This window comes from Triticum urartu, chromosome 6A (genome assembly GCF_056163025.1).
Source record: "Triticum urartu cultivar PI428250 chromosome 6A, HENAU_Tu73, whole genome shotgun sequence".
Lineage (NCBI taxonomy): Eukaryota > Viridiplantae > Streptophyta > Magnoliopsida > Poales > Poaceae > Triticum > Triticum urartu.
In genome coordinates, this window is record NC_141878.1 from 606,634,977 (window position 1) to 606,661,132 (window position 26,156).

Here is a 26,156-nt window from a genome sequence, read left to right on the forward strand (position 1 = left end):
TAACTTAAAACAGGACTGCGGGTTGAATTCTCTAAAATAGAGGGATTTTTCTGAAACATGCCATGACGGACGAAAGAAACCCAATTTGCTTTATTATTAGGTAAAGATTGGGCAACCAATCATCCTTCCTTGATTGGAAGTTTTTAGGCAAACATTTTTTTAACTAAAAAGTTCACAAGCAAATGCACAGGGGAGCGAAAGAATGACACTCCCACATTCATCTTGTCGCCATGTGCTTCATTTGCAGCTTCGTCGTTTCGGGCAGCCTCTGCATCCCCCATCTCAACATGTGCCACTGATTTCCTGCGGGTGCTAGTAGGTGCGTCTAGTAAGGGAGAAATAGGCTTGTCAGATGGCCCTCCTTGATCTGGTGGAATGGGAACCCCACCCCTGGTCACCTTTTCAGTGTTGACAACCATCATCTTGTGTTGCTTTTGGGCTTTCTGGTGAAAGTGATCAGTTTCTGGTCGACGGCATACCTTGCTCAGTGGAACAAACTCCTGTCACGTGAAAATAAATGCAAAATTAAATTATTGGGTATAAGCATCATAAGAACAAACTAAACTCCTTACTCCCCCTTCTGTTTTATTTGACTACATAGTAAGATAACAAGCCTAGAACAAAAAACATAGTATTTTACACTATTCTTCCCCGTCAATATTACAGAAACTAGTTTTCTTTTGTTTGGTCGCCAACAGAAGTGCAGATTGGAAATGAAAGCACATGAAAATTTTGAAGTAAGTTTGGTTTCCGTTAGCAACTAGGATGGATTCTAATGTGTAGAGGAAAGACCGTGGCGAGATAATCATTTATTGATGCCCAGGCACATTATGAAGAAGAAAACCATAGCCTACTACATATAAATCATAGGGCTGGAGGTCTGATTTGGCAACTCGGGTTGTACTTGTAAAAATAATTTTCGTGGAGTCCAGGAAAAAGTCAAAAATCTATTTCTATTATCAGGCAAACAGCCCTATAAACAGAATTACAACTCCAGGACCCAAGCCTCAGTTATATAATTCTGACAACCAACCATGGTATAACAATTGAAGCAGAGTAAATGCGTGAACATTCAACAGTGTAGACAGAAGGAGAATTACCTCAGAGTGATCATGATCATAACAAACAAGAAACCTACAGCGGCACCCCCTTACGTCATGCCTGCGCCTTTGAACTTGAAGAACATGCGCATCAAAATACTGGGCCTGCTCTTTGCCTTCCTGTTCAATTCAGCAGAGAAATGAACTTGAGTAAATGATAACACTACATTATGAGATACCTAATCACATGAAAATAGGTTTTGTCTTCATTCAACTTTCCTGCACTGTGGTATTTACACCCAGCGATCAAAACTCCTTAATCTGACCCTCAACAATACTCTAATTTGAGTATATAATACTGTCTTGAAATACCGGTGTTTGTGCACATTTCCTCTCAATGCTCTAATTTATCGGCATCCCAGTGTTTGTGCGCAGCTACCAACATGAGGATTTATTAGACAACATTTCTTGGATAAATTCACACCCAATTTTAGATTAAAAATCAGTTTTAGTACTCAAAGTACGACATAATGAAATGCATTGATTTTACGGTCGTTTGGCCATTCGCGCATCGACAAATAAATAGCGAAATCAATTGTGCTGGTTGGACCAAGTGGCATCACAGTGATCTACTATGTAATATGATTACCAAGAATATGGATAGACACAGGAAACACACGTTGTAGTTAAATGTCTTATTTAATCCATTATAGCATATAAAATACATGCAATACTGAAACTTCCAATTCTTAAAGATTATTATAGTAAAGCCGTTTAATAAGTGTTCTCAACCACAATTGTTTGAAAACTCACAAACTGGAATAACAACTTTTAGAAGTATATACAAACAAAAAATAGAGCCCATATAAACTGCATAACATTAAGTGTCGGCAAGGAACATCTTGGTCATGTGCAAACAGTCAAAACAGAAACTTCGAAATACTCTTGGCAGGTGAAACCCAGACGACATACCCATCACTACTCTATCATCCACCAACAAGTAAGAGAAAGAAAGTAAACGTGGAATAATAAGTTAACAAGCAGAATTTCAAGTGCATAACAAAAGCGAAATGGAGGCAATCATGGATTGGATACATATTCTGTGGCTAAAATAAACTGGCTCAGTATTCCAAAGCATAATTTAAAGTTTCATTAAGACATGAATTATCAAGTTGTGAGATGCTAACTTGCCAAGTCAGGTGAAGAGAAGTCGTTTAAAATGGCTACCTTAAAACAAAGAATGAGATCCCCAGGCAGCACTGCAACACATTGAAGAGAACGCAGTCTCACACATTTCTGAACATCAACCCATTCATCATCCTCGGGTCCAAGCCAAGTAAATCGAACTAGTACTTCCTGAAACAAAATAAATAAATAAGTGCAAGCACAGTTGGTGCAATGCACACGTATTGAACCTGCTGTGGAGCGTGATTAAACACTAGATAAACATGGGTATTGTATAATTCTTAGAAAATGATCGAGTGTAGTTTTCACCCTTGACTGTGATAGGAAGCGCGAATCAATCCTAACCTCACGTATCACTTCAGTAGTAGAAAAAGGGATTAGATTATGCAGAAGAGGAGCAGCCAGGAGCCCAGGACTTGATTATGAATTGACCTTGCAGGGACGATGACAAAGTGATGCAGAGCAGACCAGAATTTAACTTAATAACCCATTTTCGAGGAGACTACTGTGTGATGGCTATCATCAGGGCAACATCATGCCATCATTGACGATCGGATCATGACATCATGATCACGACAAGGAATGTGCGATCAGGTGGTGCAGTTTGTGTCGCGCGTTAGGATGCTATATTGCATGTTCGCACCATATACATAATCAAATATTTCCCTATGTTGACAATAGATCATGGGAGTGTCAGAATGGTTCAGTGGTGTTCCATGGTGGCAATGCAGTTGAAAACCACCATTGTTGTTTGATTCGTTCAGTTTCTACAACTCAAGGGTGTAATAGCACTGTGGTCAAAGGCTTAAAATTGCTTCTCATGATAACTGAAGGGCGTGAACTAACTTTTTCCATTTTAAAACTCTGACACGTCTACACAGCTATATAATCTTTGAAAGAAACATTCAGTTCATATTTTGTTTTACATGACAAAACACAGAGATTGTGAAAGTAAGTTTTATACCACCTAGTATCAGCTTTCCATATGAGCCTAAAGTAGCAAATACTCAAGGTTCTTTACGTCTTCTTAACTGTTCACCATTTTATTAGTACTATCTTGTAGTGATAATTCCCCAACACACAGGACTCGTACAACATAAAGTTAGATAAGACAGGTGTTCAAAATGTTATAACATCAATACTGTCATCGAACAATAAATAGACAAGAACTGGAATCATCTCTAGCTTTACTGCTAGCAAAATGGTTGAATAAAGAATGCCAGCAATGAATTTAGTAACATCAATCCTATTTGACAAAAAGTTCTATGGTCATTACTGGGTCCTTTGTTTTCTTGAACCTGTGGGACGGAAAGGCAGCAACATCGTACCTGTGACAACAAGAATTGTTCAAGCATGTAGAACTGAATGGTTCACGCAAGTAACCCTCCCACCCCACACAAACCCACACACGCTCGCACGGAAAATTAACTCACATGCACAAAAACAGACCACATGTGGTATCAAAGGACACAAAAGACGTATATATGATCATACCATACGACATTTCTAGCCGATTTTGCTTCAAACTGGACCTGGCCACCATCTGAAGGAATATTCCCTGATTGGTAACAACAGTATCAATAATCCATAATCGTCAAGATTCATTGTATGTGTTTGGTCGGTTTACAAAATTAAAATGTTCTAAACGACAAAACGAAAATTGTGCCATGTGGCCAAGAGTTATGAATAAATATAAAGGGACCATGAACCACGTGTCCTGCAATTGCCGAAATAAGCCTCAACGGTTGAGATAGCGCGACGACGTGCTTTGAAGGGCCCAGAAATACGAAGAACTACATGCTAGGCTGTAAAGTCGCATAACCCGCTAACATTAAATTGAGTTAAAAAAAATTGTCTGCTGTTCTGAATAAAAGTAAAGGGCCCACAAACAACCATGTGTTCTGGAGTATCCAAGAGGAGCTTCATCGACCGAGGCAATGGGCCAGCATGTTTTGAAGTGCCCACAAAAGAGTACAGACTAGGCTATACGAAATCAAAAACACGCCAAAATTAACTTGATTGACATTTTTTCCCTGCAGTTGTGCATACATGTAACGGGCACACGAACCACGTGTCGTGCAATTTCCCAAATGGCGACAACGACTAATCGATACAGCATGACAACAGGGTTCACGCCATGCAGAACATTTAAGGAGCCCTAGACACCGGGAGAGGTACCCCTGCCGACAACATATTTAAGGAGTACAACACTGACACTACTAGGAAAAGGCCTACTAATGACGCACCTAATTTGGCCATTAATGGCGCATTAGTGGTGCGCCATTAGTATATTTTACAAATGGTGCACCACAAGTACGCCATTAGTATCTGGTATACTAATGGCGCACCTCAGATGCGCCATTAGTATATACAACAGTGCGCCATTAGTATGCCTCCCAGGGGGCCATGTATACCCAGGTGCTTTGGCATACTAATGGCGCACAACAACAAGATGCGCCATTAGTAACTTCGGCATACTAATGGTGCACTGTTTAATGATGCGCCATTAGTATCCTTTGGCATACTAATGGCGCACTGTGATGTGATGCGCCATTAGTATGAATATTAGGTTTTTTTATTTTTTTTATTTTCTGTTTTTTGCACAGGTTACAAAATGTATAATTGGACAAAATATAGACAGCACACATCAACAACAGATTCATCGAATACAATAGAAGATTAGTCTCTGAATACAATTCATCATATTAGTCTCCGAATACAATTCATCATATTAGTCTCCGAATTGAAAAGACCGAACAAAGATAGAACATTATATTACAAGTCTCGAGACCGCGAGTAGCGAGTTTGTCTTCACATTACAAGTCGATATCGATCATTTAAACTACCATCACATAGAAGAGAGTTGCGGTCATCACGATGAGCATCATCACGATGAAACTCGTCTTCATCCGGTTCCTCCAACGCTCCCTCCCCTCTCCCGCTAGATAGCGGGCGTATCTAGATTCGGCCTCGGCCCTAGTGGTGTACCCTTTGTAACTGTTACCGCTAAATCGGTGAACCTGTCTCCGACACTCCTCCCAGTCGTTGTAGACTCCGGGAACCTTACCCTTGTACACGACATACGACGGCATCGCTATGCACTAGCCAAACGAAACGTTAGTACCAATTCACAGACAATACATAAGCAATATATAAGTATGCAACAGAAAGACATTAATAGCATAGATTACATCTAAGTTGAACGACTCTCGAAACCAAAGAGACATACTACAAGTTCATTAAAGTTTAATTACAACATGAGCCAATCGATGTTTCAGAACTAGACACAGCATCACTGCTTTTGACTCGACTCAAGGGACCGGAGCGTGGATGAAGCCACCGTCTATCGTGGGAGTCATGAAATAACGGTCGTTGTCAGCCTGCATTTGTAGCATTGTGTCGATGTCACTGTTGGATGGTTGATTTCTGAGGTAGAACTGCCCCGAGGTACGAAGGACATCTTGATAGATGATTTCCGCAAACTCCGACTGGATGCGAAAGAATTCTTGTCTGATGTCCGCATCCTGGATTGCCGACACGCTCGCGGCCCAATCTTTGAGTTTACTCGGTAGCAGAAGTTGATGATGGTCCCGTACGATCGCCCGCATGTGATGGATGGCGTAGTAGGCACCCTTCTGACCGCCAGGCGGCTGCTTGACGCAGCAGAACGTCGTATTGTGGGAGAACACGTGCTTGCCGTACTTACGAATAGGCCTGGTGAAGGTGCCTCCAGATTTGGCGTAGCCGGGGAGAACATCATCAGGAACCTTCTTGACATTTGTGTAGTCTATGTTCGAATGACGGTCCGGGTCGAAATACGTGGCCATGGAATATTTGGAGCTTAGGAGGATGAGCGTGCAATGTGTGTCACTGCAGAAAACACGGAATGTTAAAAGAAAAACGATCGAAATCTAAGAATTCATATGTTACGGGGCGGTTGAGGGGAAGACTTACTCGGGAAAGTAAGGCACGAGGAAGTTATCCTTATCTTGGTTTGCCAGAATGACACCTTCGAGGTAAGAACTCGCGACTTTCCGGTCCCCAGCGCTGCCCAAGATCTTGGCACGCATGTAGAAGGGGTCGACTATCACGATGTCCGGGGTCTTTGTTGGGGAACGTAGCAGAAAACAAAAATTTTCCTACGGTTTCACCAAGATCCATCTAGGAGTTCATCTAGCAACGAGTGATTAGATGCATCTACGTACCTTGTAGATGGCGAGCGGAAGCGTTCAAAGAACGGGGATGATGTAGTCGAACACGACGTGATTCAAATCACCGATGATCAAGCACCGAACGGACGGTGCCTCCGCGTTCAACACACGTACGGAACGGATGACGTCTCCTCCTTTCTTGATCCAGCAAGGGGGAAGGAGAGGTTGATGAAGATCCAGCAGCACGACGGCGTGGTGGTGGATGCAGGGCGTCACAGTAGCAGGGCTTCGCCTATACTACGAGAGAGAGACGTAACGGGGAGAGAGGGAAGCACCAAAGGCTGAGGTATGAAGTCCTCCCTCTCCTCAACTATATATAGGAGGGCCAAGGGGGGGGGGTGCGCCTGCCTAGGAGATCCAATCTCCTAGGTGCGGCGGCCAGGGGAGGTTTCCCTCCCCCCCAAGGCACTCAGGGGTGCCTTCCACTAGTGGGACTCCTCCCGCATGGAAACCCTAGGCGCATGGGCCTATAGGGGCTGGTGCCCTTGGCCCATATAGGCCAAGTCGCACCCCCTACAGCCCATGTGGCCCCCCGGGATAGGTGGCCCCACCCGGTGGGCCCCCGGGACCCCTCCGGTGGTCCCGGTACAATACCGATAACCCCGAAACTTGTCCCGATGGCCGAAACAGCACTTCCTATATATAATTCTTTACCTCCGGACCATTCCGGAACTCCTCGTGACGTCCGGGATCTCATCCGGGACTCCGAACAACATTCGGGTTACTGCATACACATATCTTCATAACCCTAGCGTCACCAAACCTTAAGTGTGTAGACCCTACGGGTTCGGGAGACAAGCAGACATGACCGAGACGACTCTCCGGTCAATAACCAACAGCGGGATCTGGATACCCATGATGGCTCCCACATGCTCCATGATGATCTCATCGGATGAACCACGATGTCGAGGATTAATCAACCCCGTATACAATTCCCTTTGTCAATCGGTATGTTACTTGCCCGAGACTCGATCGTTGGTATCCCAATACCTTGTTCAATCTCGTTACCGGCAAGTCACTTTACTCGTACCGTAATGCATGATCCCGTGATCAACCACTTGGTCACCTTGAGCTCATAATGATGATGCATTACCGAGTGGGCCCAGTGATACCTCTCTGTTATCCAGAGTGACAAATCCCAGTCTCGATCCGTGTCAACCCAACAGACACTTTCGGAGATACCTGTAATGCACCTTTATAGTCACCCAGTTACGTTGTGACGTTTGATACACCCAAAGCACTCCTACGGTATCCGGGAGTTACACGATCTCATGGTCAAAGGAAAAGATACTTGACATTGGAAAAGCTCTAGCAAACGAACTACACGATCTTGTGCTATGCTTAGGATTAGGTCTTGTCCATCACATCATTCTCCTAATGATGTGATCCCGTTATCAATGACATCCAATGTCCATAGCCAGGAAACCATGACTATCTGTTGATCAACGAGCTAGTCAACTAGAGGCTTACTAGGGACATATTATGGTCTATGTATTCACACGTGTATTACGATTTCCGGATAATACAGTTATAGCATGAATAAAGACAATTATCATGAACAAAGAAATATAATAATAATGCTTTTATTATTGCCTCTAGGGCATATTTCCAACAGTCTCCCACTTGCACTAGAGTCAATAATCTAGTTACATTGTGATGAATCGAACACCCATGGAATTCTGGTGTTGATCATGTTTTTCCCTAGGAAGAGGTTTAGTCAACGGATCTGCTATATTCAGGTCCGTATGTACTTTACAAATCTCTATGTCTCCATCTTGAACATTTTCACGAATGGAGTTGAAGCGACGCTTGATGTGCCTTGTCTTCTTGTGAAACCTGGGCTCCTTGGCAAGTGCAATAGCTCCAGTGTTCTCACAAAAGAGTTTGATTGGCCCCGACGCATTGGGTATGACTCCTAGGTCGGTGATGAACTCCTTCACCCATATTGCTTCATGTGCTGCCTCCGAGGCTGCCATGTACTCCGCTTCACATGTAGATCCCGCCACGACGCTCTGCTTGCAGCTGCACCAGCTCACTGCTCCTCCATTCAACATATACACGTATCCGGTTTGTGACTTAGAGTCATCCAGATCTGTGTCGAAGCTAGCGTCGACGTAACCCTTTACGACAAGCTCTTCGTCACCTCCATAAACGAGAAACATTTCCTTAGTCCTTTTCAGGTACTTCAGGATATTCTTGACCGCTGTCCAGTGTTCCTTGCCGGGATTACTTTGGTACCTTCCTACCAAACTTACGGCAAGGTTTACATCAGGTCTGGTACACAGCATGGCATACATAATAGAACCTATGGCTGAGGCATAGGGGATGACACTCATCTCTTCTATATCTTCTGCCGTGGTCGGGCATTGAGCCGAGCTCAATCTCACACCTTGCAAAACAGGCAAGAACCCTTTCTTGGACTGATCCATTTTGAACTTCTTCAAAATCTTATCAAGGTATGTGCTTTGTGAAAGACCTATGAGGCGTCTTGATCTATCTCTATATATCTTGATGCCTAATATATAAGCAGCTTCTCCAAGGTCCTTCATTGAAAAACTCTTATTCAAGTAGGCCTTGATGCTGTCCAAGAGTTCTATATCATTTCCCATCAAAAGTATGTCATCTACATATAATATGAGAAATGCTACAGAGCTCCCACTCACTTTCTTGTAAACGCAGGCTTCTCCATAAGTCTGCGTAAACCCAAACGCTTTGATCATTTCATCAAAGCGAATGTTCCAACTCCGAGATGCTTGCACCAGCCCATAAATCGAGCGTTGGAGCTTGCACACTTTGTTAGCATTCTTAGGATCGACAAAACCTTCCGGCTGCATCATATACAATTCTTCCTTAAGGAAACCATTAAGGAATGCCGTTTTGACGTCCATTTGCCATATTTCATAATCGTAGAATGCGGCAATTGCTAACATGATTCGGACGGACTTTAGCTTCGCTACCGGTGAGAAAGTCTCATCGTAGTCAACCCCTTGAACTTGTCGATAACCCTTAGCGACAAGCCGAGCTTTATAGATGGTCACATTACCATCCGCGTCTGTCTTCTTCTTAAAGATCCATTTATTTTCTATGGCTCGCCGTTCAACGGGCAAGTCAGTCAAAGTCCATACTTCGTTTTCATACATGGATCCTATCTCGGATTTCATGGCTTCTAGCCATTTGTTGGAATCCAGTCCCGCCATCGCTTCTTCATAGTTCGAAGGTTCACCGTTGTCTAACAACATGATTTCCAAGAAAGGGTTGCCGTACCATTCTAGTGCGGAACGTGTCCTTGTGGACCTTCGAATTTCAGTAGGAGCTTGATCAGAAGTATCTTGATCATCATGAATAACTTCCTCTCTAGTCGGTGCAGGCACCTCAGGAACATTTTCTTGAGTTGCGCCATTTACCGGTTCAAGAGGCAATACTTCATCAAGTTCTACTTTCCTCCCACTTACTTCTTTCGAGAGAAACTCTTTCTCTAGAAAGGATCCATTCCTGGCAACAAAGATCTTGCCTTCGGATCTGAGGTAGAAGGTATACCCATAAGTTTCTTTAGGGTATCCTATGAAGACGCATTTTTCCGACTTGGGTTCGAGCTTTTCAGGTTGAAGTTTCTTGACATAAGCATCGCATCCCCAAACTTTTAGAAACGACAGCTTAGGTTTCTTCCCAAACCATAATTCATACGGTGTCGTCTCAACGGATTTCGACGAAGCCCTATTTAAAGTGAATGCGGCAGTCTCTAAAGCATAGCCCCAAAAAGATAACGGTAAATCGGTAAGAGACATCATAGATCGCACCATATCTAATAGAGTGCGATTACGACGTTCGGACACACCATTACGCTGAGGTGTTCCAGGCGGCGTGAGTTGTGAAACTATTCCACATTTTCTTAAGTGTGTGCCAAATTCGTGACTCAAGTATTCTCCTCCACGATCTGATCGTAGAAACTTGATTTTCCTGTCACGTTGATTTTCAACCTCACTCTGAAATTCCTTGAACTTTTCAAAGGTTTCAGACTTGTGTTTCATTAAGTAGACATATCCATATCTACTCAAGTCATCAGTGAGGGTGAGAACATAACGATAGCCACCGCGAGCCTCAACACTCATTGGATCGCACAGATCAGTATGTATGATTTCCAATAAGTTGGTTGCTCGCTCCATTGTTCCTGAGAACGGAGTCTTGGTCATTTTTCCCATGAGGCATGGTTCGCACGTGTCAAATGATTCATAATCAAGAGACTCTAAAAGTCCATCTGCATGGAGCTTCTTCATGCGTTTGACACCTATGTGACCAAGGCGGCAGTGCCACAAGTATGTGGGACTATCATTATCAACCTTACATCTTTTGGTACTCACACTATGAACATGTGTAGTAATACGCTCGAGATTCATTAAGAATAAACCATTGACTATCGGAGCATGACCATAAAACATATCTCTCATATAAATAGAACACCCATTATTCTCGGATTTAAATGAGTAGCCATCTCGTATTAAACGAGATCCCAATACAATGTTCATGCTCAAACATGGCACTAAATAACAATTATTGAGGTTTATAACTAATCTCGTAGGTAAATGTAGAGGTAGCGTGCCGACGGCGATCACATCGACCTTGGAACCATTCCCGACGCGCATCGTCACCTCGTCCTTCTCCAGTTTCCGTTTATTCCGCAGCTCCTGTGGTGAGTTACAAATATGAGCAACGGCACCGGTATCAAATACCCAGGAGTTACTACGAGTACTGGTAAGGTACACATCAATTACATGTATATCAAATATACCTTTGGTGTTGCCGGCCTTCTTATCCGCTAAGTATTTGGGGCAGTTCCGCTTCCAGTGGCCCTTCCCTTTGCACTCTATCTTAGGCTTGGGTCCATGCTTTGACTTCTTCCCGACAGCTTGCTTGCCGGGCGCAGCAACTTCCTTGTCGTCTTTCTTGAAGTTCTTTTTACCCTTGCCCTTCTTGAACTTAGTGGTTTTATTCATCATCAACACTTGATGTTCCTTCTTGACTTCTACCTCTGCTGATTTCAGCATAGCAAATACTTCAGGAATGGTCTTTACCATCCCCTGCATATTAAAGTTCATCACAAAGCTCTTGTAGGTTGGTGGAAGCGACTGGAGGATTCTGTCAATGACCGCGTCATCCGGGAGATTAACTCCCAGCTGAGTCAAGCGGTTATGTAACCCAGACATAGTGAGTATGTGCTCACTGACAGAACTATTTTCCTCCATCTTACAGCTGAAGAACTTATCGGAGACTTCATATCTCTCGATCCGGGCATGAGCTTGAAAAACCATTTTTAGCTCTTCGAACATCTCATATGCTCCATGTCTCTCAAAACGCTTTTGGAGCCCCGGCTCTAAGCTGTAAAGCATGCCGCACTGAACGAGGGAGTAGTCATCAGTACGTGTCTGCCAAGCGTTCATAGCGTCTTGGTTCTGTGGGACGGGTGGATCACCTAGCGGTGCTTGTAGGACATAATCTTTCTTGGCAGCTATGAGGATGATCCTCAGGTTCCGGACCCAGTCCGTATAGTTGCTGCCATCGTCTTTCAGCTTGGTTTTCTCTAGGAACGCGTTGAAATTGAATACAACGTTGGCCATTTGATCTACAGGACATATTGTAAAGATTTTAGACTAAGTTCATGATAATTAAGTTCATCTAATCAAATTATCAATGAACTCCCACTCAGATTAGACATCTCTCTAGTCATCTAAGTGTTACACGATCCGAGTCGACTAGGCCGTGTCCGATTAACACGTGAGACGGACTAGTCATCGCCGGTGAACATCTTCATGTTGATCGTATCTTCCATACGACTCGTGTTCGACCTTTCGGTCTCTGTGTTCCGAGGCCATGTCTTCACATGCTAGGCTCGTCAAGTTAACCCTAAGTGTTTTTGCATGTGTAAAACTTCTTACACCCGTTGTATGTGAACGTAAGGATCTATCGCACCCGATTAACACGTGGTGCTTTGAAACGACGAACTGTAGCAACGGTGCACAGTTAGGGGAGAACACTTCTTGAAATTGTTGTAAGGGATCATCTTATTCACTACCGTCGTTCTAAGTAAACAAGATGCAAAACATGATAAACATCACATGTAATCAAATAATAATAGTGACATGATATGGCCAATATCACATAGCTCCTTTGATCTCCATCTTGGGGCTCCATGATCATCCTGTCACCGTCATACTCATCGACATGTAAGTTGTGATTCCTATTACAATAGTATGAACATCTCATACATCACATATGGATCATTCATCATTCATCACAACTTTGGCCATATCACATCACATAGCATACCCTGCAAAAACAAGTTAGACGTCCTCTAATTGTTGTTTGCATGTTTTACGTGGCTGCTATGGGTTTCTAGCAAGAACGTTTCTTACCTACGCAAAGACCACAACGTGATATGCCAATTGCTATTTACCCTTCATAAGGACCCTTTTCATCGAATCTGATCCGACTAAAGTAGGAGAGACAGACACCCGCTAGCCACCTTATGCAACTAGTGCATGTCAGTCGGTGGAACCTGTCTCACGTAAGAGTACGTGTAAGGTCGGTCCGGGCCGCTTCATCCCACGATGCCGCCGAATCAAGATAGGAGTAGTAACGGCAAGCATATTGAACAACAACGCCCACAACTACTTTGTGTTCTACTCGTGCAAGAGAACTACGCATAGACCTAGCTCATGATGCCACTGTTGGGGAACGTAGCAGAAAACAAAAATTTTCCTACGGTTTCACCAAGATCCATCTAGGAGTTCATCTAGCAACGAGTGATTAGATGCATCTACGTACCTTGTAGATGGCGAGCGGAAGTGTTCAAAGAACGGGGATGATGTAGTCGAACACGACGTGATTCAAATCACCGATGATCAAGCACCGAACGGATGGTGCCTCCGCGCTCAACACACGTACGGAACGGATGACGTCTCCTCCTTTCTTGATCCAGCAAGGGGGAAGGAGAGGTTGATGAAGATCCAGCAGCACGACGGCGTGGTGGTGGATGCAGGGCGTCACAGTAGCAGGGCTTCGCCTATACTACGAGAGAGAGACGTAACGGGGAGAGAGGGAAGCACCAAAGGCTGAGGTATGAAGTCCTCCCTCTCCTCAACTATATATAGGAGGGCCAAGGGGGGGGTGCACCAGCCTAGGAGATCCAATCTCCTAGGTGCGGCGGCCAGGGGAGGTTTCCCTCCCCCCCAAGGCACTCAGGGGTGCCTTCCACTAGTGGGACTCCTCCCCCATGGAAACCCTCGGCGCATGGGCCTATAGGGGCTGGTGCCCTTGGCCCATATAGGCCAAGGCGCACCCCCTACAGCCCATGTGGCCCCCCGGGATAGGTGGCCCCACCCGGTGGGCCCCCGAGACCCCTCCGGTGGTCCCGGTACAATACCGATAACCCCGAAACTTGTCCCGATGGCCGAAACAGCACTTCCTATATATAATTCTTTACCTCCGGACCATTCCGGAACTCCTCGTGACGTCCGGGATCTCATCCGGGACTCCGAACAACATTCGGGTTACTGCATACACATATCTTCATAACCCTAGCGTCACCGAACCTTAAGTGTGTAGACCCTACGGGTTCGGGAGACAAGCAGACATGACCGAGACGACTCTCCGGTCAATAACCAACAGCGGGATCTGGATACCCATGATGGCTCCCACATGCTCCACGATGATCTCATCGGATGAACCACGATGTCGAGGATTAATCAACCCCGTATACAATTCCCTTTGTCAATCGGTATGTTACTTGCCCGAGACTCGATCGTTGGTATCCCAATACCTTGTTCAATCTCGTTACCGGCAAGTCACTTTACTCGTACCGTAATGCATGATACCGTGATCAACCACTTGGTCACCTTGAGTTCATAATGATGATGCATTACCGAGTGGGCCCAGTGATACCTCTCCGTTATCCAGAGTGACAAATCCCAGTCTCGATCTGTGTCAACCCAACAGACACTTTCGGAGATACCTGTAATGCACCTTTATAGTCACCCAGTTACGTTGTGACGTTTGATACACCCAAAGCACTCCTACGGTATCCGGGAGTTACACGATCTCATGGTCAAAGGAAAAGATACTTGACATTGGAAAAGCTCTAGCAAACGAACTACACGATCTTGTGCTATGCTTAGGATTAGGTCTTGTCCATCACATCATTCTCCTAATGATGTGATCCCGTTATCAATGACATCCAATGTCCATAGCCAGGAAACCATGACTATCTGTTGATCAACGAGCTAGTCAACTAGAGGCTTACTAGGGACATATTATGGTCTATGTATTCACACGTGTATTACGATTTCCGGATGATACAGTTATAGCATGAATAAAGACAATTATCATGAACAAAGAAATATAATAATAATGCTTTTATTATTGCCTCTAGGGCATATTTCCAACAGTCTTGTCGTGAATGATCCGCATCTCCATACTCAGCGAAAATAGCCGAACGAAGGTGTAGTGCAGCGGATGAAGGTTCAACATAGTGTGGATGTCATCAAACCGCAGGACGATCGTACCCCCGATGGAGTTATCCACAAAGCCCTTGCCCTCTGGCACCTTGGCCGGAAAACCGGGTATGCCACATCCTTCTCTTTGAGACGCCGCTTCTCCGAAGAAAGAACACTGTCATGCAGACTCCGCATAGCACCGGTTGCAGCATCGAGAATATTTCTCGGTAGCATCGGCCTACCCGCCACATGCAGCCTCCTCATTAAATCCTCAGGTGAAGGTGGCCCGTCCTGAGCACGGATCGTACTCGGTGCCGGCTGGCCCGCACCCTTGTTAGTCTTTCTTTTGCGTGCCTTCTTCTCCTGTAATGGGACCGAGTTCTGCTCACAGACCACCTTCTTGAGTGTGTTGGGGCTGATAATATTTCGCACCTCGCCTATCTGAGGCTCGGTGAAGTCGGCAGCTGGAGGCGTCTCCTGAGAGCTGAACTGCAGACGACGCTTGTTGCAACTTGGCTTCTCCGTGGTACCAGCTAGATCGCGCACGTCTTTTGTTGGGTTGGGTTCTTGAGAAGGAGGCCCCATGAAGTCGCCACCGTACCCATGATCGGCAAAGTACTGATCAACGTTGGCAAATGTATCGTCGTCGTTGTCGTTCTGATCCTGTGCCATATGCATGTTTGGATCCAGTGGCATAGGGATGTCCGGCACCGTTGCGGCGGTCTTGCCATGGGGCCGACTTGGCGCCAACACGACTGGCGGTGTTGTCTTTGGGGTGGTGTCCCCCGCCCCCAAACGAATCTGGCTCTTCGGCCAAAGCAGGGGCCAGCTCAGGCAGGCGCTGAGGGTCATCACGTCATCATCGTCGGCCCCGACGGGTCGAATTGGAGGTAACAACTCGTCGCAGCATGGCAGCACCCGAACCAGTTGAACCCTAAACAAGTTGGGTGGCATCTGGGTACCGTGGAACAAGGGGTTGCCCGGTTGAACGATTTTGCCCTTGGCGACATCGACCAACTGGTTGTTCACGAAGTGCAGGAGAGTGCACGGAACGTCGGCGGCGCCCTGCGATGTAGGGCGTCAGGGATGCCCAGTCAAAGGCAAGGAGATGAAGTCCTCGGCCGAGAGAGGCTTAATTAGTTACCGTGATGATGGCGTCGAGCTCGGCTAATGTCGAGGCACCGCCAACGGCGGGCGTGCAGTTGACAGAGGGGCCGCTTGCTGCAGAGGTGCCGGCCGGCGCCCGGGTGCATTAAGCTCCCGTGCCGGCGTCGGAGACACCAATGGCCCCGCCATCGCGTTCTGTGAGTTGCTGGCCGTGAAGCTAGGAATCGAGGGCGGCCCCTGTTGGCCGCCCGCAATCCACGCACTAATCCCCTGGATCAAGGTAGGCACAATGGCGGTGATCGTCCTTCCGAGTTGTTGTTCCACTTGCTCTTGGACAATCTCCGGAATCCGCGCCACCTCTGCCCTGAGTTCTTGAACCTCGCGCGCCTGGCTTTCCGAGCTGGTCTTTTTCTCCTTTCGCCCACTAGTGTTATAGTATGACGACCATTTTGTCGACAAGCCTTTGCCGGCCACACGACCAGCTCACGTCGGCTTACTGAGCTTATCCTTGTTCTTCATTACATTCAATGCCCTATTTAGAGTGGTGTCCCAAGGGTTGTTCTTAGTCGACCCCGCGCTACTGCTTTCAGTCGCCTGTGGAAGGAATGTGAACCATTTAGAAATTTGGCTTCATTAATTAGAATGCAACCATATGGAGCTAATTACACGGGGGTGTATTCCTTACCAGAACAAGCTCAAGCGCCCTGGTCTTCGGATCCGTGGTAAGCTCCTTTGTTTTCGGGTCCTTCTTGTACCGGGCCCTGACAAAGTTCCTGGTCTGCTTGTCACCATATTTATCGAAGAGGGGCGGTAAGCCTTGCTCGGCACGGTCCGCCTCCTCCTTGTCCCATATAGGCTCCGCCACTCTGTAACCGCCGGGACCGAGTGTGTGTTCCCCTAAGTTCATCTCCCGCATTTCTTTCCCCCACTTACTTGATTCAGAGTTTGCGGTGCTCGAGCAATTGATCTTGAAGTCGTTGTAGTCATCTTCGGTGATCAAAGGATTTTTCTCCTTGATCTTCTCATAACTCTCACCTTTCTCGATCATTCTCTTCACATTGCTTTTCCAAGTAGACAGGGCCTTGCTCATCTTCGTGAGGGCAGCATTGTTCACTTTATTCCCTTTGAGGCTTGTGTTTTCAAATTCAGCAGGGAACTTGTATCGTTCGTGCAGCTTCGTGAAGAGGAGGTTGCGCAAATTCCCTCGGTCAGGATGCCTCAGGTTCTCGGTGTTGATCGAGACGGTGGTCCGGAGAATGCACCCGAGCTGAAGCGAGTACCCCTTGACTATTCATTCGGGCGCCGTTGGATTCCCATCGGAGTCCACTTCAGTAACTTCCTCCTTGAGGGTGCGGAGCACGATCGGGCGCCGGTCCTTCCGTTGCCTCTTCGGTTGGCTGCCATCTGTGCGTGCGCCGCCATCATCAGTGGTGGCATCCTCGGCGGCACCATCAGTGGTGGCATCAGTGGGGTCATCCTCGGCGGTACCATCAGTGGTCTCAGGATCGGTGGGGAAGGCGGCGTCCTCATACAAGTGAGGTTGTTCCTCCATCTCCTGGGACAACTTCCAGAATGCCTTGCCGCCCGAACCCCCGGCCTCATCGTTGTTGGCCATGTTTCTCTCTAAATAGGAACAAAGTTTGGTCAAAAAGTTGGTTATTGTCAAGGAACAAGATCATGGTCTCATCATTTAGGGTTTGTCGACACCGAGGCATCCTAAAAGCTAAGCTTTTATCATTGAGGGTTTTTCGACGCCGAGGCACCCTAAAAGCCTAAGCTTTCATCATTTTGGTTTTTATCGACACCGAGGCACCCTAAAAGCCATGCATTAGTCACAAGTACGCCGGGGCACTTGATCCTACTTAATTAACTACTAAGATACCCTGGCCCATGCATTAGTCACAAGTACCCCATATGTCCTATTTTTAGCAAAGTCATGCTAAAATTCAAGGAAAATTTCAGCATGACCTTTGCTGAAAATAGGACATATGGAGTACCCGAATTTACCGGAACGGAAGTTAATCGACATTCCAGCAAACTCAAGGGCCTCTCGGGTGGACAAGGCAAAAAAGGCCTCCATCACAACATGGAAAATACATTGGCATGTGAAGAGGTGAAACAATATATGCATCTCCAAGCAGTATCATTTAACATTTTGGACAAACCACTACAAGCAATACTGGATCAGATACAAGAAGAATGTGAGAAAATGCAGACAAATACTAACAGATTGAGGTGTTTAACTTGTGGTGCTCTCTGTGCTATTAACATTTCAAGTCAAAACCTTTTCTGGTTAGTACGTAAGTGTTTCTTGAGCATATGTATGTAGTAAGTGTTTCTGCTCTCAGTGTTTCAGAACACATATTTTAGCTACCTAGTACCAGTGCTATTACCCAGCAGTTAATTAGCTTTTGCTTTTGCTTTTCAGTGCCAAATTCTAGCTAGTACCAGCAAATTAACATCTAGCAGCAATCATTTTCAAATATATATACACTCAACATTTTAATATTAACCTAAGGAAAAAAGAATAGTTAGGTTAATATTAACCCAAGATACATCAACTACTGCACTATCCTGCCTAATAAAAACATTCATGCCAACATATAGTACAAAAGCATGATGAACAAATAAAATCAGTTCAGAGGCAGGTTTGCAAAGATCCCCAAATCACCCACTACGCCATTAGAACAACTATTGTGTCGGTAGGCATAACTTAGGAAACAACCTACATCAGAAGGTTCACATGATCACAGAAGGCCAACACTGACACATTTTTTCCAGTGCCTACTGATATTATTTGCAATCCTATATGTATGACCCAAAACCAATGCCCAATTCCACACAAACTAAAAGCCCCATATCACAGCAACCATCCAACCAAAGCTCCAATAGAAAGAAAAAAAATAGAAGCATGATGAGCAAATATAATCAGTTGAGAGGCAGGTTTGCAGACATCCCCAATTCCCCCACTACACAAGCAGAACAGCTATCATGTCAATGGGCATAACTAAGCAACTACCTGCATCAGAAGATTCACATAATAATCACAAAAGGCCAGCATTCAGCGATTGTTGCCAGTGCATACTAGTATAACTTGCACTTGCTCAAATCAACCCCCAAATAGCAAACCGCCTAAAAATTCACACCGGAGCAACCATCCAGTTTGATGAACGCATGAAAGTAGGTCCAGTGCGCAAAGATCCCCCCAAATCTAGACGAACATAAGAGCTACACCGCGTCAACGGACACAGCCGAGCAACCACTCATGAATCCGGGACATGACCGAGAATGTGCTAAACGACATAAGCGCGTGCGCGGGAGGGGGAGAGGGGGAGAGGAGGAGGGGGAGCTCACGGGGGGCATAGGGATAGGGCAGTGGGGCGCGGGGAGGATGTCGGGGACGACGACGACGCAGGGGAGGAGGCGACGAGGTCCGGGTGGTGGTGGTGCTCCGGCCACAGTGGTGTGGACGGGGTGGCGTCCGGGCCGCCGGCGACGAGGGCGGCGGGGCGATGGCGTCCAACGAGGTGGGGCGACGGGGAGAGCGGCGCCGACGTCGGGGCCTGAGGCGGCGGTGGTTGGAGACGTCGCGGCAGGGTCGAGGGGGCGTCGGGGCAGCGTCGAGGCGGTGGGGAATCGTCGAGGCGGCGGGGCAGCAGCGTCGGGAGAGGAGAGGGGAAGGGGATCGAGGGCGAGGGCGAGGGAGAGAGAGGGGATAGGTTTGGGCCGGGATGGAAATATGGATGGGGGCGGCACAATACTAATGGCGCACCACCCCTTGGTGCGCCATAAGTACATCCATACTAATGGCGCACCTCACCCTGGTGCGCCATTAGTATTTTTTTTGATTTCTGCTCGAGCCGACAGGTTATCTTCCACCTGACCTAATCAACATGAAGTTCCCTCTACTAGCTTGACTGGTCAGCAGCCAGTTCTCACACCAGGAGGTCCTGGGTTCGATTCCCAGGCTCCACAAATTTTTTTTATGCATTTAAAATGCTGTTTGATACTTATTTGTGTTTAAATATGTTCAAACTTGTTTAAATCATAACAGTAATATTTTTTTATAAGACAGTAATAATTTTTTAAAAAATATTATCAAACAGTAATGCCGGTGGAGCGGGGGAGGGTGCGCGGGGTGCGGGGGGTCGGCGGCGGCGGTTGAGTAGGGGAGGGTGCGGGGGGTCGGCGGCGGCGGTTGAGTAGGGGAATCAAGGGTGCGGGGGGTCGGCGGCGGCGGCCGGTGGACCGGGGGGTGCTCGGCGGCGAGGGGGACCGGATCTGGCGAGGTGGGATAGCGATCGAGATGGAGGGGGATCGAGATCGAGTGTCCATGAAATTTAAAAATATTCATGATAGTTCAAAAAGTGCCCATGAAATACAATCGAGAAATGAAGGCTACGATTTAAATACAATCGATCTTAGCTAGCTATCTGTTCACAATCTTCTTGCCCTTCTTTTTCGCAAATGGAGTTTTTCTGTGGAACGGACGTCCTTTAGGTAGGGTGGTCCTGCTTCTTCTTGTGGTGTATGCTGCTACTTCATCATCGTCGTCATGTTCGATCCTCAGGTCGCCGTACTTGTCGAAGTCTTGCTCATTGGCTACTCCATCCATTCCGATGATCTTCCTTTTGCCTCTCCTCACGACAACACGACTGGGCTTTGATGGGTCGGTAATGAAGAAGCATTGGTCCACTTGGGAAGCCAGTACCCATGGCTCATTTTTCGCGGTGACGTTTGCGCCCGCGGTCTTGGATTTGGCTTCGGGTATAACCATGGTGGTGAAATACCGGTCTTCTTTTAGGACGCTCTTGGCCCATCTGACACGGAACATCGGGACCTTCTCTCCAGCGTAGCTCAGCTCCCAGATCTCCTCGATCCTTCCGTAGTATCTGTGCTTGTCGTTGCCGGTGTAGGATTCCATCGTTACCCCGGAGTTCTGATAACCATCACTCTTCATGTCCTTGGCCTCGGTGTAGAATGTGTAGCCGTTGATATCGTACGCCTCATAGGTCATCAGGTTGTGCTCGGCGCCCTGTGACAAGGCGAATATGAGTTGTTCTTCCGCGAAAGAATCCTCATGTAAAGGGTACGACAGAAGCTTCTGCTTGAACCAACGTGTGAAACATGAGTTGTGCTCTTTGAGTATATCTCCGTCCGTCCTCTGTTGGCCTCGGTCATTGTACGTCTTCTTAATAAAGGTTTTGTGCTCTACCACCCAAGGATCGACCACGTCTATGTGTTGTAGCGCGACTAGGTTTGCTCTTTCAAAGTCGGCGAGTCGACCCTCGAAGTCGACATGCATTTCGCGGCGACCCTCACGGTGACCCCATCCAGCGAGCCTGCCGAGGTGCCTGTTGACGGGCAGACCAACGGGGTTCTCGATGCCTAAATAATTCGTGCAGTAGGAGATGCACTCTTCGGTCAAAAAGCCCCAGGCTATGCTTCCCTCTGGACGTGACATGTTGCGAACGTATCCTTTGATGACACCATTCATCCTTTCGAACGGCATCATGCTGTGCAGGAACGTCGGCCCGAGTTGGATGATATCGTCCACGATATGGACCAGCAGATGCACCATAACGTCGAAGAATGCGGGCGGGAAGTACATCTCAAGCTCGCATAGTATCACCACGATCTCTTCCTGTAGCCTTCTGAGTTGCCTCACGCCAACAGACTTCCGAGAGATGACGTCGAAAAAGTTGCATAGGCTAAATAGGGTTTCACGGACGTGCGCGTCCATGATCCCACGGATTTCAACTGGAAGTATCTGCGTCATCAGCACGTGACAGTCGTGAGACTTCATCCTGCTGAACTTCAGCTTCGCTGGGTCTAGGTATCTGCTTATCTTCCCCGCGTAACCGTAAGGAAGTTTTACTCCTACGAGGCAGGTGAAAAACTGCTCGATCTCCTCCTGACTTAGAGTGAAGCACGCGGGAGGGTAGTCATTTCCGGTCTTCTTGGCCTTTTTGCCTTTGCGACGACTTTCCGTGTCCTGCTTCGCCTCATCATCATCATCATCATCATATATAGCGTGAAGCTCCTGCCTGATGCCCATTGATTTCAAGTCTGCCCTTGCTTTCGGCCCATCTTTGGTCCTCTCTGGCATGTTGAGCAGGGTACCAAGCAGACTCTCGCACACATTCTTCGTGATATGCATGACATCAAGGCTGTGAGGCACACGGTGGATCTTCCAGTACGGCAAGTCCCAGAAAACAGACCTCGTTTTCCATACCTTCAGCAGCGGCTCTGGCGCCTTTCGCTTCTTTCCCGGCTCTGGCGCCTTTTGCTTCTTTCCCGGCAGTGGGCAGTCTTTCCAATTTTTCAACAGCTCGTCTATTTCCTCGCCGCTCCTCGTACGCGGGCATCCTCGGGGTTCGGTTTCACCGTCGAACAGATCCTTGCGTTTTCTCCACGGGTCATCGTCGCGAAGCCACCTTCGATGTCCCATGAACATGGTTTTCGAAGACCCGGGATCTCTATCTAGTTGGCGATACGTTGTGTCATCCATGCACCTGACGCATCCAGAACATCCGTGGACCACCTGCCCCGCGACATATCCGTAACCGAGATAGTCGTGCACCGTCGTGAGCAGCGCGTCTCTCATAGGGAAATATTCTTTCTCTGCGGCGTCCCACGTATTGGCTGGCGTTTTCCACAGCGTGTCAAGCTCCTCTTTCAGCAGCCCCAGATACAGATTGATGTCGTTCCCTGGTTGTTTTGGTCCTTCAATTAGCATACTCATGTGAATGTACTTCCTCTTCATGCACAACCAGGGGGGAAGGTTGTACATCCACACAAACACAGGCCAGGTGCTATGTGTGCTTCTCTGGCTGCCAAACGGATTGACTCCATCGGTGCTCGCGCCCAGCACGATGTTCCTTGGATCGTTCCCAAATTCTGGGTCTTCGAAGTTCAACGCTTGCCACTGGCTCGCATCCTTAGGGTGACTCAGCATCTTGTCTTTTTTATCTATCTCCGGATCATTTGCGTCATCTTCTCGCTTCTTCTCCTCCCTATCCGCGTGCCAACGCAGGAGCTTTGCTACCTTAGGGTACGCGAAATACCGCTGTAGACGAGGAGTGATCGGAAAGTACCACACCACTTTTCGAGGAGCTTTCTTCCTCTTCTTGTATCGAGTGACGCCGCACACCGGACATATGGTAGACTCCGCGTGCTCGTCCCGATAAATGATGCAATTGTTCATGCACACATGGTATTTCACGTGCGGTAAATCCAGAGGACACACGATTTTCTTCGCCTCCTCCAAACTGGTCGGGCACTTGTTCCCCTTGGGAAGACGTCCGTGCCAGAATGACATGTTCCCGTCGAAGCATGCGTCGGTCATTTTGTGTTTTACCTTCATCTCCAGAGCCATGAGCGTTACTTTCAGGCGGGTATCCTCGGGCCTGCATCCTTCATACAATGGAGTAACCGCGTCTAACTCAAGTTGATCCATCTTGGCTTTCTCTCGGGCGGCATCTCTTGCGTTATCCATCTACTTGAGAAGCAGCTCTTGAATATGAGGGTCCTGCACCCAGCCCATCGATGGTCCAGCGTCGTCTGCTCCGCCGGCATCATCATCTTCATGACCATGCCCGTCGTCTGCTCCGGCATCTTCCTCATCATCATGTCCTGCATCTTCTACATGATGACTGTGTACAGCATCACCGTCGTGATCATCTCCTGGGGATTCTTCGTCTTCTCGCCCGCCCGAGCCGCGGTGGTTGTCCTGCTGCCCTTCCTCATTTCTTGCCCGGCCCCCATGGACGACTTCGTAGTCATCTTCATCACCTTGCCACCGATAGCCATCCATGAAACCACGCAAGAGCAGGTGGTCCCGCACCTACCCGGATTCCGGGTCCGCAATAAGGCTCTTCAGCTTGCATCTTCGACACGGACATCTTATCTCCGTCTCGTTCTTTTGAAGCATCTCGGCCTTCGCGGACCTCAAAAACCTATTCACGATGCCTTCGGTCATCGTGCGGACCATGGTCGCCTGCGGGGTAGAGCAAAACGATATTTTAGAACCAAGAAAAAAATTTGGCATGACTTTCCCTAAAAATAGGACCAAAAAGAATGCTTAATGCCAAAATTCTCGCCGAAACGGAAATGAATCAACATTCCGGCAAAATATTGGCAACTATCGCATTTCAAATACCGGTATACCTCCAAACACAAACACATATGCATCACCACAAACATATGCAACACCACAAACATACATAGATCTAGCTAGGCCATAAAAAGTGCATGTGCACATTGTTGTAGGGAGAACAACATAAATATAGCTTCCCCCTTACTTACCTATCAAAACAAGGTAATTTAACCACTTAAATTGAATGAATCTATGGTGGAAATGAGGTGAAAAAGAGGAGGCACCCGAGACAAGGAGGAGGTGGAGAGAATGAAGTGGGGAGAAAGTGAGTGTGGGTAGGAGAGGCTGTCCAAAATATCTTGTTGCTGCTCACTTACTAATAGCGCACCAACACTAAATGCGCCATTAGTAATCCAGATTACTAATGGCGCACCTTCTGGTGGTGCGCCATTAGTAGTTTTGCAAAAAAAAAATATACTAATGGCGCACGGTCGAACAGTGCGCCATTAGTAGTTTTGCAAAAAAAGGAATAAAAATATAATAAAAAAAACAACATTAGTGGCGCACTTTCTGACAGGTGCGCCATTACTAGTTACAACTAGTAATGGCGCACTGTGTCTGGATGCGCCATTAGTATGTTTGAACAGGTGCACTAGTTCAAAAAAAAAATTGATACTAATGGCGCACCCTGGGCCAGGTGCGCCATTAGTAGTTTCAGCTCTAATGGCGTATCAGAAGATGGTGCGCCATTAGTATATACTAATGGCGCACCGCTTGTCTGGTGCGTCATTAGTGTCAATCCCATCTATAGCCTTTTTTCTAGTAGTGTGATATGCATAAATTCTCCACCGCCAGAGCTTTAGAAATAGACATCCTAGCAACTGAACTATCACACGAATTACTACATCTGAGTATGTGAAAAAAACCCAGCTTATTAAGTTAAGATGGGGATTTCAGCAGCACCTGAGTAGGATATGGCCACTAGGTGGTGTTCCTCGGCCACCGGAGGCATCATCATCATCCTGGAACTACGGTTCTGGAACCAATTCCTCACCTGCGACCACCCAACACAAATCAATATGTATAGATCCGAATATATAAGACGGAGCTGATCTTGGGCAACGGGGTTGGAAAATGTACTAGTACCTGATTGTACTGGATGGGGACGTTGTCGTCGCCGGAGCAGTGAGATGACTGAGCAGATTCGTCGGAGATGGATATGGAGATGGAGAGGGGTGGGAGGGAGAAGCATATGTTACTAGTTGAGCAGGTTGTGTTACCAGCCTCTGATGTAAGAGAAGGCAATCTTCTGCAATTAATGTTCTGCAATTAATCTTATTATTAATTACCTGGGGTAAACGAAGCAATTAATTAAGGGGTGCTAACTCCGGTCAGAATTTGTGCTAGGTGTTTTGGCCGTCCAACGTGGTACGTACAGGTAGGTTCAGTGTGCACATTGAACGCCAGGTGGTGTGAAGCCGAGTCACTAGGTGCGCTGAGCTTACTTGCATCGGTTCACCCCGTCCCTGCCAAGCGATTCAGCATATTGGGATTTACTATTTGGCGAAAGGGGTCACATCATGGTCGCCATCACCGCACCTAGCCCGCGGGTAGTTGGAGCTGCCCAGCCCCAGCGACCATGGGCAATGCACCGACTCAAATCGAACCGCCCTTCCTCGTGAACCTTGCCGATTGATGTCCCATCCCTTCTCCATTGTTAGGCATATGGTTAGTGTAGGATTAAACCATGTCTAAAATAGTGAGGTCATCCATGATGTTATCCTAGGGCATGAGGTCAGCTATGATATCATATAGAACATCACATAAGCAATGTGGTCATCGGCCTCATTGAGCGGTTTATTTGTGCTTGTAAAGGACTAATATTTATTCATCTTACCCAAACAAATACATGAGAGAAAGCATTCGGCTTCGATCAGTTGAGCTTCGAGTAGTAGCACACGCCGAGCCAACTATTGAAAGTGCTCCTGAGCCCTCATAGTTTGGGACCTGAGAGTAGTAGTTGCGTTTA

The 26,156-nt window shown here is 47.0% G+C and overlaps 1 protein-coding gene across 1 annotated transcript; it reads right to left on the reverse strand.

The window, feature by feature from the left end:
• Positions 1–143: 143 nt before the first annotated feature.
• Positions 144–25,163, reverse strand: LOC125528296 (protein SAWADEE HOMEODOMAIN HOMOLOG 2-like). Its single transcript, XM_087527527.1, has 6 exons — positions 25,091–25,163; positions 3,720–3,783; positions 3,502–3,553; positions 2,268–2,396; positions 1,101–1,220; positions 144–500 (listed from the first exon to the last, which is right to left on the reverse strand). Exons 1-6 carry the CDS (start codon positions 25,146–25,148, stop codon positions 144–146), a joined length of 780 nt encoding a protein of 259 aa, XP_087383653.1. The 5' UTR covers positions 25,149–25,163.
• Positions 25,164–26,156: the final 993 nt, after the last annotated feature.

Bases quoted from the DNA above. Each gene is read 5' to 3' on its own strand.
- LOC125528296 (XM_087527527.1), bottom strand. From the start codon at position 25,148: ATGATGATGATGCCTCCGGTGGCCGAGGAACACCACCTAGTGGCCATA. The intron at 3,554-3,719 runs GTATGATCATAT...TTGTTGTCACAG, and splicing joins TCGGCTAGAAATGTCGTATG to GTACGATGTTGCTGCCTTTC. The intron at 2,397-3,501 runs GTAATGACCATA...ATTTTGTTTCAG, and splicing joins TCAAGAAAACAAAGGACCCA to GAAGTACTAGTTCGATTTAC.